Consider the following 17,974-nt stretch of genomic DNA (forward strand, 5'->3'; position numbering starts at 1 on the left):
AACAACGGTGCTGTGCCACGAGAGCACCTGCTTCCCGATAACGGCCCCAGCGCTCAACCTCCGAGCTGCTCACAGCAACCCCATCCCGCCTCCGCACCGCAACCTCCGCGGCTGCCGCTCCAAAGCCAGCCCTCAACCCCCCTAAAAGCAAAAATGCGAATTTGTTATCTTTGGGCAGATAAGGCCGAGCTGCAGGTACGCCACCGTCGGATGCCGATCCAGAGCAGACTGACTCCAACGGCAAAAACATTCTGTTCATCTCACTCCCCCCCACACACCACCTCTCGACACAGTTAAGAAAATTTCATATGCACTACATACGTATCACAGTTAAAAATAAAGTATTTTTTAAAGACTGAAGTCTGGCTAGGATGCCTTTGCTCATAACAACAGATCTGTGTGAGGTACTTTTTCATACTCACAGGGTAAAGTCCTTCGTTATGCGCAAGTGAGAATATATCTGAAAAATAAGCTATTTGGCTACCTATGTGTCAAGCTTCATGCTTTTATTCCAAAGTGAATGATTTTCCAGCTTAGGTCTCGGACTACCAAGAGCAGCGGCGTTTCCCGTTTGCGCGGTGACCTCGGCCCCGCTCACGCAGAGCCGGCCCAGCCCTGCGCCTGGACTGCGGGGGCAGAGGAGCAGCTCTGGAGCTCTGGCGGTGACGATCTGCTGTCCCCAGCCCCAGCCTGCGCGTGGCCCAGCACCCGTACGACCCGTGTGCACCGGTCCGGCCTGGGAACGAGCCCTGGGCAGAGCTGTGTCCAACTGGGACGGTGTGGACAGGAGCGTATCCTGCACGTAGGCAGAGATCCCGTGTTCCAGAGCCAAGCGCAGCCCTCAGTGACCCCGCTCCCCAGCAGGTCGGGGCACAGCCCGTCTCCCCAAACCCCCCACCCCAAGGCAGCCGCACGTGTCCCCCAGCACCTCTCAGCCCCGACTACCTGGGCAGGAGCAGCACAGCCCAGTGCTGGGGCCTTTTTGCTCTCCAATGTTGTCACTAGGTACAAAGTGCAAAAGTGTTGCTGTTCCTGCATCCATTAAAAACTTTAGAAACAGAACAAAACAAAAAGTATTTCCATAATAATTCGAAAATACAAGAGTCTCCAAAAAGCCAGCAAACACCTGATAACCTGGTTGTGCTCTCGCTCCGCACGGCAGCAGTCCCGCGGGTCGCTCTCGTCTCGGCCGGCAAACATCCCGCCACCTCCTGGCGTCCTCCGCAGCCATCGGAGACGTCTGGGAAGCTGAGTTTCCATGGCGTGGACAGAAGAGAGCGATCGCTAACGGCCCCAAGCTCCACACTGAACTTGGCGCCTCTGGAGCAGAGAGCACCGAGCAATTCACTGGAACGCAGAGACCTCCCGCTTCTCCGGACGGGTCGGCATCGCGGCGAGTTACCTGCTCGGGCCCTGGCTTGGGACAACGTCAGCGACTTTCCCCCAACCCCACAAAGACGTCAAATAAAATCCCTCCCTGCTTCATCGCATTTAAAGTGTTTGCATCTTTTCCTCCTATGAAATGTTTCTGATAAGGCTTTATTGCTATACAAAAGCGGTGCAAACGCTGCCCGGAGGCAGCTCCATCGGGAACTTTGGTCACACGACTGCGGGACTCCTGTGCACTGTCCGAGTCCCAGCGTTAGACCTGCTACCTTTCTGAAGAGAAGCTGAATACTGTGTGCAATAACACTAAGAAAATAGGATTGAACCCCAAATACAAAACAAAAACAAAGGAGAGGGGCAAGGGGACAATGAACTGAAATTAGGCAGAAGGCTTGCTTGGGAAGAACCCCATCATTCCTGTGATGACTAACTGATCAATGCTACATTTAGACAATGCAAGTGTCTTTCAGAACAGACTGTTGGTGTCGAAACTGCGTGTCTGGTCCTGAATGCCAGCTCTCTCATCAATGCAGCATTTATTAAAAAATAAAATTAAAATGAAAAAAAAAAATGACAAATTGCATCACCAGGTAGCAGCCTGGCCTGGATCACACACGTCCCATTGCATCTGATTCATCAAGCGGGGCCATTTAACGTGGCTTCAGCACAGGGCAAGACGTCTTCTTTCCTAAAGAGAAACCCAAAGAGTAACGTTAGAGAAATGCAACTCCTGGGACACACTCGCTCCTGAAGCTGATGTTCATCCTGGGTGGAAACTTTCCAGTGCTATCTGACCATCCTCCCTCTATTTTTGTTTCTTCTGCCTGCTCAAACGTTATTAGATTTCTAATGAGAGCCTCCTTCAAATCCTTTACAAACCACTAAATTTAGAAGGCAAAACAGGAACTGAGAAGTCAGCTTTGACCGCCGGTTGCACAACCTTAATTAAATAAGTTTGGAATGTGACCGTCAGGGTCCCGAGGCAGATTTCAATGGAGAGGAGTTGAGCGGATCGGCTGCACGGAGCTCCAAGCGCTGGTCAGAACTTCTTGCTCACCAGAAGCACCCAACACAAGAAATTCCGCTCTGGCTCCAGCTGAACACCATCGTCTGGGATTCAACTGAACACACGCTGCTCCGGGAGCACTGAGCACCCGCGAGGGGCTGTTTTAGCTCCAGAAGAGCAGCGGCACCGCGGCATCGATGCCAAAACCAGGAGCCAGAGCAAAGCTGCGCAGCTGACAGCACTCGATACGCAGAAGGATGGGTTGCCGTATTTAAAAAGACCTAAACTGTCACATTCACAAAAGAATTATTAACATTTCTCCTTAGAGATTACTTCCAGTTCCAGTTACCAAACACGTTCTCATCGTCCCTCATAATATTTTAACTGCAAACATCGATACGTTCACCTGAACACGCACACCCATGTTTGTTATGCATGAGTAAGAATTGAGAAGTCCGTTATTTCAGTAAAATGTGATGATTTGACAACACTTCTGGGAAACTGAAAGGTATGTGCAATATATTGTGGTAACAGCTCTACGCTACCTGCAGCATCACGCCCTCCAAGGTGCTCCAGATTTACCACTTGTGTAACCTGGAGCATAGCCTAGTGGTAGAACAACCACCTTCAGGGACACGGTACCAACCGACTCTGTGTCAGCAGCTGGCAAAGGAGAGTCCTGAGCATCCCACCTGTCTTTCGTGGCTGTTTCCGTGACGTTCGTGACGACGGCGGGGGGGTTCTGGTGCTCCTCCGAGCGCTGGGCCACGTTGTTCAGGGGTCTGGAGGCTTTCGTTGTTCCCATGTCAGCGATGGCCAGCTTGTCGATAACCATGCAGTCCGCATCACTGTGTGGGGAGAATTCAAGTTCACATCAACATGGCAATTAACGAGGCTTAAATTCCAACCGAGAAAACAAGATTCCTCCTCCTCCTCTCCCAGCACAGGCCACAAAAATCCCATAAAGAAATGCGAACTGAAAAGAAACTGGAATTAAAAAGCAGCGTGTGTGTGCCGGAGGCTACGTTTCCTAAAATCAAGACACCAAATGCGCACAAGAACGACAGCTCCTCCAGAAAGGCATTGGCAATTCCTGCAGCAAAGCCCAGCCTACGCGTTCCCCAGGGAGCCGACAGCACGAGGACGCAAACGTCAAGTATTTGTGGCCAAGACTCCCCAGGTGTAGAGGGTCCAGAAGGGCAGGTTCTGGCCAAGCGTGCTTCTGATCTAACAGTGCACCTATGCTGCCCTGTTCTACGGATTGGTCCCCAGCGGCACCTGATACTTCTGTCCACACCTAGAAATGACTTAAATTTAAGTACAGAAGCCAAAATCCTGTGGAATTTAAACCCGTTGATTGGATGTTCCTGAGCGGCATGTTCAGAAGCCAAACGCGGTTAAATGAACTCGCTTTCAGTAACGCATCGGATTCTCGTGCCTGAGGGTGGACATTCCCAAGGACATCTCCCTACAACAAACAGAAGCTCAAATCCTGAAAAAGGAAAAACCTGCCAGCACAAAACCTCCAAATCTTCTGCACTTGTATCCAAAAGCCCTGTAGTTTTAACTGGAGAAGAGATAGCTATGAACATCTCTATTTTTTGCCTTCTACGGCAGAGAACGAGGTTGCATGTGAATGATGTTCCTCCCAGTTTTAACCCAGTCCTGGTTTCAAGAATGACTTCTCCTCCTTTCAGAGAGCACGTCTACAAAAATGGAAGGAAAGCTCAGCAGATGACTGAGCTGGAATCTTGTCACCAGCTGCCGGGGGAGTTTATAATGCAGACATATAATCACAGTCTGATCACAGGTAATTAAGATGTGATGGAGATTCTGAGATCAAGGTTCTATTTCTGTAGCTACTTTTCCGTGTGCTCTTGAAAAAAATACATAAAAAATGAGGAATAATGAAATAAAAACATTTATCTTCCTAAAGGGCTAATATGCTCTTAAAAAAGAAATACCACAGGAACAAAAAATATACCTTGGAGAAACTGCAGGGGATGGATGAGACGGCAGAGAACTGAACTAAGTTACCAGAAATGTCATCAGAAAATGACTTCCCACGCAAGACAAGGGAGCTCAGGAGATTTAAATTGCTCAAAGATAAACTTCTTCAATTCAATCACTGAAATTTCCATGACACGAGGATTCCGATGTTATGAAGTCCTGAGGTTATCTGACCACGGAGGGGGATGGAAATTTCTGTCTCTTCAGCCGGCTCGCGGGAAAGCAGAGCTGGGCACGCAAACCCCTGCAGCGGGACGGGGACGGGCCAGCGGGAAACCAACCACGGGCTTGTGCGGACACAGAGCACAGGACCCACACAGCTAGCTCTAGCCTGCAATAAACTCTAGTACCTAGAAACATTAGGATCCTTCTGGGCAGCTTGTTCTAGCAGCCCAGGGTGTCCCCTCAGGCCAGGCTGGCACAGTTGTCCACCCAAGTGTCCCCTCCACGTCACCAACAGCCCGGCTGCGTGTTCCAAACCCCGACCGGGCTGCGGGCAGGACACAGCTGTTACCGGCAAGGAACACGGCTCTTCTCTCGCCCCGCGGGGAACACGGCTCTTCTCTCGCCCCGCAGGGAACACGGCTCTTCTCTCGCCCCGCGGGGAACACGGCTCTTCTCTCATGAGGCTGGTTAGGGCAGGCTGAGGAAGAATCTACTCTAGACTCTTCTTAGTTAAGCTCTGAAAACAGATCTCTAATACTTCTGCCTTCAGAAAGAATTAATAATTTTAAGCTCTAATTCAAAGCCGCTCGTACAAATGTCCTGACAGCAAGCGTAAGTCTGTCCAGAACAGTGGCTTTTCATAGAAACATAGAGTCATTGTGGTTGAAAAAGCCCCTCCAGATCACTGAATCCACCCATTCCCCAGCCCTGGCACTGCCCCATGTCCTGAGAACCTCATGTCCATCTGTCCAACCCCTCCAGGGACGGTGACTCCAGCACTGCCCTGGGCAGCCTGTTCCAATGCCCCACAGCCCTTTGGGGAAGAAACTGGTCCCCAGATCCAACCTCAACCTCCCCTGGCGCAACTCGAGGCCGTTTCCTCTCGACACACCTCCTGCCAAAGCCAACTTCAGAACGGGCAATCTGGGGAGTTCTGGCCATCGCCACCTGAGGGTGATGAACCGAGGAACGCCCTGAATGCCACAGGGTCACCGACTGCTTTGGAGCACCGCAGGGGATCGTAAAGCCGGTGGAAGGGAAACACGTCAGTGGTTGCTGTTCCTGCCGATGGGTTTCATCTCAAACATCATCGCTGGTTTGTCTGTTAAGGCAGCAAGTTCCTTCAGGCAGGTGCAATCACATCTCTGGGTGACGGTACTGCCAAGCCCTTGGATTGCACTTCCATAATTATGTGACAAATTACAGCAGTAATTTTAAGCTCAGAAGTATTTAAAATGCTACTACTTCAAAAGCTGTTCTTTCACACTAATTGATGTGCACGTGCATTAGACAAGGAAGGCTCCCGAAACGCTGCTGCTCCCGAAACGCTGCTGCTCCAAGGTGCTGGTGTCTGTGCAACATCTACACGCACCCGTCCGTGCACGTGGGGGGCACGAGGGGAACACCTGCCATAGAGACAGCGTGGGCTTCTCAGCTGCTGCTACGCGTAATATAACACATGAAAACAAGAAGTATTACACATCCTCATTCCAGCCCTCAGGTGCTACCAACTGGCTGTTCGTTCTTTTTTGCTTTCATGCCCAAACCCTGCAGTCGCGAAGCTTCCTCGGGCTGACGATGCCATTGTTTGCCTTGAAGCGCAATGTTTTCTTAGAAAAACAGGATTCAAAGTTCACACTTCATAATCACTGAAGTTGTCAAAAAAACATTTTATATCAAAACTGATACCCAGCTAAAGCAATACGCTATTTCTGAAGAGGAAAGCGCCAGGAGCTCACTTAACTTTCGATAACAATTCAGTTCTTCCTGTAGATTTCCACCAGCTTCATCAAGAAAACACTTCCGCATCGCGATTTTTTTGACACCTCTCTTGCGCAGTTTCATGATGCAAAGCTCTTTTTAACACGCATTTTGACAGCAGCACCGCAGAACACGTCACACTCCCGCCCTGTCTTTGCACTGCGCTGTTTACTGAGAGCATCTCGGACCGAGTGAGACAAATCAAGCTATTACGGCTGCTGGTGCTTCAAAATAAGTCAAGCTGATCCTGAATCGCAGGACTAAATGAAAATCCAGGTGCTACAGCACCTAACGCAGCTCCTCCTGACGCTAAATGCATCACTGATCTACACCTCACTGCCAAAGGGTCGGTGAAGAATTCGGGCTGTGGTTCCAAAAGGCCGAGATTTGGGGATTTGGGGGAAATAAGGATTTGATAGTGAATGAAAGAGCCCTGGGGTTGAATGGTACCCACCTCTGAACTCACTACTGCGGCTCTGGGGACGCCCTTTACGCACCCTCTAGTCCCTTTGGTGAACAATTAGTAACACAGACGACGAAAGGCGGTCAGACAGGCTGGGAAAGCAGCGGTGCCGCAAACCGAGCAGCAAGAGGCGGGGAAAACGCGCCGCTGGGCACGGGGCTCGTGCTGAGCCCACAGGCAAGTCCTTGAGGACCCGGCCCCGCGAGGACCACGCGCGAGAGCAGGGCAGGGGCGCGAGGGCGGCCGCGCCACGCTCGCCCTGCTCGCAACGCCAGGCACTTATTTGTTGGCTGTTAATCGGACAAAGTCACACAACACGGGAGGTGTGGCTTCCAAACCCACGCGCGATTCTCCATCGAAAAAGCCCACACTTGTGTCAGCTTAGCGCAATAAGCGTCATCGATGGGATCTTCTAAGTGTTCAGCATTGACTGGAAAAGCTTTCTGGTGAAACGGGACCTTGGAGGAGTCGCTTTTCTTTCTCCTGAAGAAACATACACCGACATGCAGTGCGACTTTACAAAGCGGCATCGTGCTCCGCGCCCCATTTCCCACCACATGCTGGTTCCCCTCATCCTTGGCTCAGCGCATCCCAGTAACCCGTCCCAGTAACCCGTCCCAGTTTGGGAGCAAGGGGAGACACCAAGACAACCCTTCATGCTGATGCTTCGTGCTCCCCACATGCAAGGGCGGCCACGAGCAACATGCGAGAGCAACAGGCACGGGGAAAAAACCAACAGAACAACGTATCCCAGAGCAGGAGAGCTCAAAACATCCACTGTGACAACGTGACCGCTCGGCGGGGACGTTTCTGCGCCCAGGGGTCCTGCTGGGTCCCCAGGAGCCGCTGCCAGCCGCTATTTCTGAGCTGTTTCAGCAATTCGGGGTTGGCGCTGCTGGTCAAACCAAAGTCAGGCGCTTCCAGCCCAGAACCGTGCGCGAGCAGGAACACGAGGAGGCTTGCACGCTGGTTTTACAGAAACCCTACGGCAGAGGTTGCCGAAATTTCTGCAAAGTGCAGAAACTGCTCCTGTTGGCTCATTTTCACCTCAGTTCTAAGGAAACTGCTGCAGCACCTATGGTGTCTGTCTGCACAGCTGACGAATGCACTAAATGAGAGTTGGTATCATACAGACACGGAGGAAATATCTTTGTTTTTAACAGAGAGGGAGCATTATTGTTCTCTAAACTTTCTTTTTCAGCTGCTTATCCAAGCTACTCGGGTGAGGAGGCACCAGGAGAAGGGACTGCAAACATACACAACAGGAAAAAAGAAAGAAAAAGGGAAAGGGAAATATTAAAGGGGAAAAAAGTATTTCAGGTAAAGTTAATAAACTGAAAGAGAAATGAAAAGTTGCAAACATCCCCAGCCCACTATCACCACGCACAGCAAAAGCTGGATTTGTTTAATTATTAAGTGCAGCTCATCTTTTAAGCAGCTGCTTAGAAACCTTATTTTGAACAATTCGGCAGAGAAATACTTCAGACAGCTTTTGAAAATCATAAAGAAGAAATGCAAAAGCTCGGGTTAATGGCATACAATTAAAAATGAAGCACGCGGACATGGAAATGCAAGTAATTTCGCACAACAAAAATACTGCTCGTGTTGCATATACTTTTGCATCCATTGTTCTGCTTTCCCCATTAAATGCAAGTCTCATCACTGCTTACTCTGCTCTCCGGAAAACTTTGAAAAGTTTGTTAAAATGGCAGCGTTCATTGTTAAAATAATAATGTGATTGTTGCTCAGAGAAGTCAGGATGGTGTTTCTGTCCATCAGACAATTGTCCTTTCTAGATCGCAAAGTTCACACATTTGCTGGAACATTCTCCTCTTCGGATGGAACAGTTATGAGACGTGTTTAATCCAGGGAATTTCTCTGCTTGTCTCTGCGCTCACCCAGAAATTGCGGCACAGTCTTGCTGGCCTGCACAGCCACTGGGAAAATTCATGTCAATGGATACATTCTAGAAGATAATTAGTAAAATCCCATGATTTAAAACAGAAAGCAAGCTTTGGGAGAGAAAAAAAATCAACGCTTTTGTTAAAAAAAAAATTAAAAAAATAAGGAACCACACTGATGATTATTTTGTGGCACACTGCGGCATGCGAGTGAAACATTTGTTAGTGCTGTTGCGAGAAAGTCTTGGGAGCCCTGGGCAGGGTTTCTGCGGCAGCCAGCGAGGCTTGGAGACCAGAGCACGACCCTTCCTGTCAAAATATGTATACCAAAAATCCTATTTGCAGAAAGAGCTCACAAACAGGTGGAATGGCAGAAGCTCGAGGACACGATGCGTGGAGCTAATAGACATATTTGGTTTTTAGCGGCTCGTCGACGGCTGTGCTGACCGTGCGCGTACCTTCACAGAGGACGATGCGCGACCCCAAATTCAGCGTTTTAAAATAGAATTTCTAGGATCTGTTTTAACGGGCTGTGAACAGATGAGCTTTCCCAAGCCCAACGGTCCAACAGCAATTTTTCCAGCCCAGTATGAAGGAATTAATGGGAGAAAGGACTTGTCAGGTGGATGTTTGGAACCCTGGGCAGGTCCCCGTCATACATACCCTCTGTCTGCAGGTCTAAATACTCTGAGCAACACCCACAGCAAAGAGAAGGGCGGCAAGAGAGGCGGAAACAGAGAGAAGCACAGAAAGAAAAGAAAACAGTAAAGATCGCTGAAAAAACAGACACGAGAGTTAACTTTGCAACCGTACCCTCGGCTGCTCCTGCGGGCACAACGCGCAGGAACGTCGCAAAAGCTTTTTCAAACAGCACGATCACTGAACACCACATTTTGCACAGAAAATTCAGATCAAGATACGAAAAAGCAGAAGATTCATTGCACCATAAAAAGCATCTTTTTCAAGCCTAACACACGCATTCTAAAGTTATTGAAGAGCGAGGTCTGGCAATACTGGAAGGTCTTTTGTTAGAGAACTTCTGCAAAACTACTGATTTTTCCACAAGAAATTACTGCATAGAATTAGATACAGGAAAGGATGTTTGCTAAACACACTTGAAGTAGAGAAGTTCCCTAAATACATCTGAAACACCCTCTTGGTATGGTTTTTAAACTACGAACAAGGCTACTTTAAGCAGAACTGTCAGCGGGAACCACATATTCAATTGGAAACATTCTTAAACTGTCGATGTAGCTCATTTCCTCGGAATCGTTAAGGAGCGTGGTAAGAAATGAATTTATTTACTACTGGCCATTTGAGTTCAAGTGCGTCTGTTCCGTCAAGAGGCAGATTGCTCGGGAAGTTGCATTACTGTCACGGCTCCACGCGGCAGCTCGCACCCGGGGAGGAACCGGACCGCTGACCAGAGCTGGAGCAGCTGCAGCCACCACCAGGCAACAGGTTTCTGCCTTCCCACTGCTTCTATTTTTATTTTTGGCTACGGTTATAGTCGTGAAAAGCTACAGACACCTTTAAAGTGGAGACTGTGGTTATCCAAGTATTTACTTTCTTTGCCAAAATGGAATTAGTTTTGTAGAACTGCAGTCACGCAAAACCAGAAGCCTTGTCTTTATTGCAAGTGCCCAAGATACTTACACTTATTTAGAGAGAAACACATTCCAAACTACACTGCGTGAACCAGCAGCACAGCCCACAACATCCAACCTGCCAAATCAGGGAAAAAATTCCCTACCTGCTACAGAAAACATGGAAGATGTAAGAACACACCAAATAAGATTTACAGTGCGGCTGTGACTCCAGGCAGGCAGTACGTGTGTAAATACAACTACTCACAAAAACATGCATTCGGAGAGGAGCAACGTCTGGAGCAGGGGTTGTTTGAGCTACACGAGCCAATGGATTTAAGTAGATGTAACGCGAGCGCAGTGAAAACTGGAACGGGAGGCGCTGCCCTTGGCACAGCAGGCAGGGTTTCTCCTCCTTGGCTTTGGTGAAGCCAGCCTGCTCGGCCACACGCACACCGGCCCCGCTCACCAAAACCGCTCCGCAGATGCCAGCCCTGCAAGCAGAGGCATCTCTGGCATCTCACTCATTCCAGCTATGAAGGGTAAAGCCATTTGAGGTGGACATCAAGAACAAAAACCGGGCACGTTATTAAAACCTCAGTTCAGAGCTGCCTGACCCCTGGTTAACTCCTCCCCTCATTTACCAGTTGTGTAACCCCGGTTGTTTCCCGACCTCCCGGCAGCGGTTATCTGCCCCAGCGTGCACACGTGCCCGGCAGCTCACGCTGACCAGCCAAAAGCCACATCATCATCATCAAAACGGTTATAAAAAGTAAATACCTGTTCCTGAGTCAGATGCATGAAATAAAGAGACTCCAACTAGTTAAATCATACCCTACATACTTGTAAGGAATATAAGGAAAAAAACGCAAATATCTTAAACCTGAGCAATATTTCTGGGTGCACCCAGGTGAACTGTTTTGAAAAGCAACTTTGCTTTTCAAGTGGTCAGAGTACGCTAGATCTGAGCACATACAATTCCAACCAAATTGGTGCCCAAACGCTAACAAATCTCGGGATCTCCTAGATCTTCTCCTGCCATTTTTCATTCTTTACCATGTACTGTCTACAATACACTACTCTGGAGGGGGAAGCGAGAGCCTGAATCATTCCATTCCTCCCTGCACATGACCCCACGCCAGCCCCCGCACTTGCCATCACGTGCGCGTTTGCTCAACTCTTCTGTGTGACCCAACCCTGACGTGAGCCCGCGTCCAGATCCCTTGTGCAGGCAGACAGACAGACAGACGGGCGATGCTTCTGCAACGTGGCTCAGTGGCTAAAACGAGCCACAAACATTTCTTAAGATAAACCCGTTATAAATATTTTCTTCAAACATATTTTCTTCCTCCCTGTGAGGAGCAAGCTGAGAGATCCTCACACAGGACGTTTGGATCCCTGGCGCCTACGAGGGAACAGCGCCACGTTAACCCCCAGCCCGGGGCGATTCCTTCCGCACCTGGTGAAAACAGCCTTCTCGTTTTTAGCATCCATGGTCAGCTTGATGGTCTCCTGGCCCGAGCCGGTGCTGATGGTCTCTGTGACGCTCTCGGCCTTGTCCTCCTCGTCCTCGCTGTCCGAGCCTCCTGAGGAGCTGCTGTCCGAGGCCACCAGCGGCGCTTTCCTCGTCACACACACGTTCCAAACGCAGGGAGAGGCGGCGCTGACTGAGAAAAGCAGATAATTCACATTGCAAAATGAACCAAGCCACACGAACAGCTCCCCAGGCACGACCCCGAGTAAGCAGGGTGGTGTAAAACTGACCGTTTAAAACTACCGTGCATTTTGAGATGGTTGTTTCTGTGCCAGTCGCACATCACGGGATATTATTGCCCAGGGCAGTGGTGGAGTCACCATCCCTGGGGGCGCTGAACAGACCGAGATGAGGTTCTCAGGGACATGGAGTAGTGCGAGATTTAGGTTACGGTTGGACGCCATGATCTTAAGAGTCTCTTGCAACTAGAATGATCCTGCGACTCTATATTATGATTCTACTTTTGTAAGTAGGGGGAAAAAAACCCCACAAACAACAACCCCACAAATCAGCGTTCTCCACCTGCCACCTCATGTTTGTGCTTAATACAAGCAGCAGAGGAGATGGGTTTCCTCACTCCCTGCCCGGCGTACCTCCAAACAGAGGCGGCAGGCAGCGCCGGGGTCCCCCGCTCTGGGTGGCATTTAAGCAGCTCTACTTTTTGAAGCGTCCAACGGTTTCGATTCCGCACACTAGAAAAGCCTCTCACAGAAGCGGCAAAGCAGCGCTGAAGGCTCACAAAGTGTTCTTGCTCCCCAAGGCGGTACCTGCTCGCACGGGGTGCCCGGGGACCCCGAGCAGCGACCGAGCCCTGCCCAGCCCGACCCGGGTGCCCGCGCAGGGCACCCCGTGCGCACGGGGAGGAGGGCACCGCGCTCCCCTCCAGCGCCACCCGCCCTCCTGGCACACAGGTTTAATCTACTTCCAAAGTCTGTCGTGAAATTTTATTTCTCCTTGCTCAGAAAGGAGCAGGGAAAGAAATCAGACTGGAGCGAACCAACTGTTACCAACAGAAACTTACCCAACCCTTTTAATTTCTGGCAAGTATTAATAATTTTATAATTAAGCATGCAGCTAAAATAGGACTTTCAAAGTTTGTAAATGAAGTGTCTCTGTGACGCCTGCTCTTACTAACTTAAATTTCACGCTTTTCTTGCTGAATAGTATGATCCCGACAAACATTCAGGATTTTTGAGTTACTATTTCAGTAGACTGATGTCTGTACGGAAGAGCCTTCCAGCACGACAAGGTGGGTGACGCTGGAGGGAGGTTCTCCCCAGGAGACTCAGTTCACTGTGCGGGGTTTCAAACAGCTTAAATAATCCATTTGTGTTATATTGTACTTACAGTTCTTGTCTGGACTCTGCTTCGGGTTTCCACCTGAATCACTGCCGTCCGTGTCAACTGGAGAGCTGCACCGTGGGCCTGACTCCGAGCTAAAGCGGGAGGAAAAGCCTTGAGGACGAGGTACAGAAATCTCCGTCGTGCTTCTACGTATCCCCGACGCTGGGAATCACGACGGCTTACTCTTTCTTTACAGAAATATTTTTAACTTCTAAAAAACTTATTCCTTTGTTTATTTTATGTTCTCAGTGTAGAAGCAGTGATGAATGATACATCAATATTCCTGTGTCAGAAGAGATGAATGCCAACACCAGTGAGAAGCACTGGAAGGCAAAGGGAAGTATGAAGCCCCGATCCACAGTACTCAGACAATATTAAAAAATAAAAAGGGGTAGCAAGGGGAAGGGAAAGGGAAGAAGAAAAGATAACAATCAACATGCTCCATCAAACCAGATTTCAAATATTCTTTCTTTCAAGAACTATAACAAACCCGAAAGAACGCGTGGCTCTTACCAGCAGAAGGGCTGGAAGTCCGTGAACTTGGCCCAGCCCTTCTCCTCGGGGGCGGCGTTCTCGGGGGCGGCCGAGTCCCAGACGCTGGAGCCGACGTCCATGGCCACGCAGGGCGCGGGGGGCTTGGAACTGACGGGCTCGAACACGGCCGTCCAGCCCGAGCCTGCGCACACAACACGCACGGGCGTTCTGGGGAGCTCGGGGCCTCCGGTCACCCCAAAACACCCCAAACCCACCCCGGGGACAGCCACGGACAGAGCGCCCACCAGCACTGCTTCCCCGTCCAGGGAGCTGCCTGTCCCGCCGACAGCCAGCGGGGAAACCCTCTCTGATCAATGTGAACGCAATCCGCGGGAGAGAAGCAGCAATGAAGACAAATGACATCAGGAACACCTCCCTTCCGTGAGCCAGTGCTTTCCAGCTCAGCTCCAACGACCCCGGCTCCCATCGAAAGCTGCATGGCACGGCTTTCAACCATTTCAACCACTAATGGTTCAATTTTGACAACCACGGTTCAGGAACGGATACACGGATTAAAACATTTATGATCACAGAAGTGATCTTGAGCAAAACTAAGAACATAATTTGGTTTTGCTGGTCCCAGCCCCACAAGTATCTACTTGACCTTCCTTCATTAGAACGTGCTCCTATTCCTACAAATCACCAGTTTTTAGAAAGCTTTTTTCATCACCTTTTCTCAAGAAAGAGGAAGGATTGCAAACAGGTCTGCACGCAACAAAACAGAGTGGAAGAGATCCACCCAAGTCTACATTCACTCCAAAATGGAACCAACATTTGAACAGGAGCCTCTGGAAGGGTAACGGAGCTGACACACTGTGCACAGCCTGCCCTTGGTGTTTATACTGGTTCTTCCTCTTAACAACTGAAAATATCCAACACTATCCAATGCATGTAGAGAGCAAATTACTGGAATAAACACGCATTTTGCTCACAGTTAAATACAAAGACATCACCTAGAAAAAGCAATGTTTTAAAATGGAAAGTGCTTGCACCAAATGAGAAATGAACGCTTGGGAAAACATTTTTGTGCCTTTTTTCAGCTGACTGAATTCGTTCTGCTGACAGCACTGTGTCTCACGCACTTACAGAGCACCATTTGTGTCGTGATCTGGGAAAACCTCGTCCCTCTGCACTCTGGGCCCCGCAGGAGCGGGTTTACAACGTGCAGACTAAAACTAGAAAGGCAATTAGGCGGAAAAGGCAGATACGTGGAGTCTGGAGACACTGGGCAAGGGTCTGCATAAAATTCTTATGATTTAAGGAGCTTATGTCATAATACTCCATTATTATTTTGTTCATTAGCACTTAAAAGAGCTGGGATTATGATCACACTTGTACCTGTGCAGTTGCCTCAGCCTAAGGCAGCGTCCCTCTGCTATTTGGAAGAAGCTGGGCAGGGCTCAAACTCACATTTCAGAGGCAAAAAATGACGCCTGAAATTCCCACCTCTCGTGTGCACAGGTGGAATTACAGAGCAGAAACCCGGCGATCTGCAAAGCGCTGCTCTGCACAGACGGCACAGATCTCGTTTCAAACAGGATGGGGCTGTTTGAAACTCTTTACCTTCAGAGGAGTCAGAGTCTTTCTGCTCAGAAACATTATTCTTGTTGCTGTTTGCTGAGGAAGGAGGCGGCTGCTGTTCCGTTTCCTCCTCTTCTTCCGAGTCCACGCTACAGTCGTGATCTCCGTTCTCAAGATCACTTTTTGATGAACTCTCTGAGGTCTGAGATGCTCCAAATCTAAATAGCAAAACTCAGAATTAATCTAAAACGCCCAGAAATAATCTAAATAAAATGCAGAACTCCATTTTTAAAGATCACTTTCTGACGAACTCGCCGAGGTCTGAGATGCTCCAAATCTAAATTGCAGAAGTCGGAATTAGACAAACCCTTACGGCAGTTTATCCCTCCTGCCCAGAGAGCAAAGCACAAGCGGCGAATTGATGGAGCAACGCTGAATTCCTTTTACAGGGCTTGTCTCCCCACGGAGCCCAAGCTCAGAAGGCAACAGCAGATGCTCCTCGAGATATCGCCACCCAACTCCTGGAGTGCTTTACTTGTCCAAACACATCAGAGCTGTGACGGGAAAGATGCTGCAGCGACATTTGAGGGCTGTAGATGGACAGGAGCAGACAAACGAGCAGCAAACGAGGGGAACGCCGGGTGGCATCAGCTCGGGTACGAGCGAGACCATCGGTTTACTAACACTGGGCAAATGAACGGTGAGGACTTGGTCGTTTTCCCTGTCTCATTCGATCATATTTTCAGGCTTAGAATGACAGGAATAACTTTATTTAATAATTGACTCTATCAAAGGGATGGGAAAACTGGCAATGATTGGCAATGCCAGAGATGCACCGTGGGAGGTCACTCAGGCTCAGGCTTTTATTCGTTTGACATCCTGAAAAAGAATATTCTGTCAACTGCCCTCAGCGTCGCAATTCTGTCAACCTGCTCCTCTGTGGGTACAAGGAAAGGACTAAGGTCCAAGTATTTCAAACTAAGGGGTTTATTTTTTTTTAAATATATTTTATAATAGACTCAGTAATGAGGTGTTTCCATTATTATTGCATTGCCTTGAATTGGATCTTCATTCCACATTCAGGACAAACCACCACCTCTTTTTGAGGACACAGAAAGCACTCCGGTTTATGTCAGAAAAAAAGGCTTCACCCCACAAAAATAACAAAAAATTAAACATCCACTTAACTGAAATTACGGTTTCATACTATTTAGGGAAAACAAAATAAAATTTAAAAATCGATCTTTTGTTTTCACCTTACCGTGTTCTTGATTTCACTTGGGTTGCATAGGTGATCTCCTTGTCTTCCCAGATATCTTCCTCCTCCTCGTTATCGTCAAACTGCTGGATCCGCTCATTGCAGCAGGCTTCAAACAGGGAAGCGTTGGGCTAAAATAGAAAATTAAAAAGAAATCAAATTCCACTCTTCGGAGACAGAAACAAGAACTTTTCAGGCACGGGTAAAGCGAGATTTCCCTGTAAACAGACAAATGATCTCTCTACTTAAGCATTCTGGGATCTTTCAATTAAAAGATCTCCCAATTAAAAGAGTAAGTGGTGACTTCCAGACGGTGCACAGCCCAAAGCCACAGCTGCAGAAGACTTCCAACACACTTAAACTGTCTACTCACAAAAAAACCAAGTTTAGGTAAGTGCATAAACAGCTCCTGGCAGCTGCAGACTTGGGCGGCAGATCCAAAATAAAACAGATTTTCTGTATCTCCAGAGCACTGCCTAGAGCAGCCAAAAGAAAGAAAAAAGTGCTCTTCATAGTACTGTTTAAGTGAAAAAAATAAAGTATTTTAAGACTAAAAAAACCTAAGTCTTAGTATTGACTAAAACTAGCTTTGGTCAGGAGATGAGTTTGGAATCAGCTCTGCTAAGCCACTGTCCAGCTGCCTCTAGGAGCATCGATCTAGGTCAGTGAAACAGAAAAGGCAACACACAGCACAGCAATATTTAGACCCGTAAGAAACCCAATCCTCTCCATTCGCATTTTCTCCTTGTCTGTGTATGGCAAGATTAGCAAAGTGAAAAGAAGGACAACGGATTCACACTGCAGACAGAGGCAGATTCCTCCAGCATCAAGAGTCCTGCTCTGAGGATCCCAATAAGGCGACGACACGTAGGGACAGGTTCTGTGATGAGCTTCTGTGAGGGTACCCGCGATGCTCTGAGTCCCAGGCACCGGTTTCCATTTACCGAAATAACATACCGGTTCTTTTATCTTTCCAAATGACAACTGCTAATTCAAGCACTGACTCACTTGCCGGAATCTCTCTTATTAAATAAATATCCCAAGAGACCCACTTACGCTGTCATCATCAGCATCGATATTGAAGTTGATCTCTGCGATCCTGTCGAAGGGAGCACTGAAAAAAGAAGAGAAGGAAACGTCAGCGGTGGCACCAAGAGGCAAAGCACTTGGGCAGCCCCAGCACGAGGCCAGAGGACAGCGAACCAAAAAAGTACTTGATGTGACCACCCAACGCCTTCTGCGTTCGTTCCCTGAATATTCACTTTTGTACCATGTGCAGAGGTCTCCTCTCTTTGAGATGGAAGATTATTTCCTATTTTTGAAAAGAATAGGTAGGATTTTCATTCTTGGGTGTGATTCAACACCTGAGCGAACAACCTTTGTCATTCTCTGGTTGATCTGGTGTTTTGGGGTTCCGCAGCAACCTCTGGCTTTTACTTTGCAGCTCTCACGGTACCTACGCGGCATCAAGGCCAGCTGAACTTTTTTCCACTAGGTATCTCCAG

At 48.7% G+C, this 17,974-nt stretch overlaps 1 protein-coding gene across 3 annotated transcripts in view; it reads right to left on the bottom strand.

The window, feature by feature from the left end:
* Positions 1-1,523: 1,523 nt before the first annotated feature.
* PPP6R2 (protein phosphatase 6 regulatory subunit 2) overlaps positions 1,524-17,974 on the bottom strand; it is a 99,189-nt gene continuing 82,738 nt past the window's right edge. For 2 of the 3 annotated variants that reach the window (XM_065626788.1, XM_065626789.1), the window contains exons 17-24: positions 17,526-17,583; positions 16,473-16,600; positions 15,254-15,429; positions 13,670-13,832; positions 13,160-13,248; positions 11,738-11,945; positions 3,085-3,240; positions 1,524-2,074 (exon numbers count right to left, since the gene is read on the bottom strand). In XM_065626788.1, the coding sequence (XP_065482860.1) occupies positions 2,023-2,074; positions 3,085-3,240; positions 11,738-11,945; positions 13,160-13,248; positions 13,670-13,832; positions 15,254-15,429; positions 16,473-16,600; positions 17,526-17,583 (1,030 nt within the window). In that variant the 3' untranslated portion in view covers positions 1,524-2,022. Of the gene's footprint in view, positions 2,075-3,084; positions 3,241-9,345; positions 9,380-11,737; positions 11,946-13,159; positions 13,249-13,669; positions 13,833-15,253; positions 15,430-16,472; positions 16,601-17,525; positions 17,584-17,974 lie in introns of those variants that run through there. The other variant, XM_065626790.1, reaches the window with a different exon arrangement.

The sequence above is a fragment of the Caloenas nicobarica genome, chromosome 1 (assembly GCF_036013445.1).
Source record: "Caloenas nicobarica isolate bCalNic1 chromosome 1, bCalNic1.hap1, whole genome shotgun sequence".
In the NCBI taxonomy this organism is placed as follows: domain Eukaryota; kingdom Metazoa; phylum Chordata; class Aves; order Columbiformes; family Columbidae; genus Caloenas; species Caloenas nicobarica.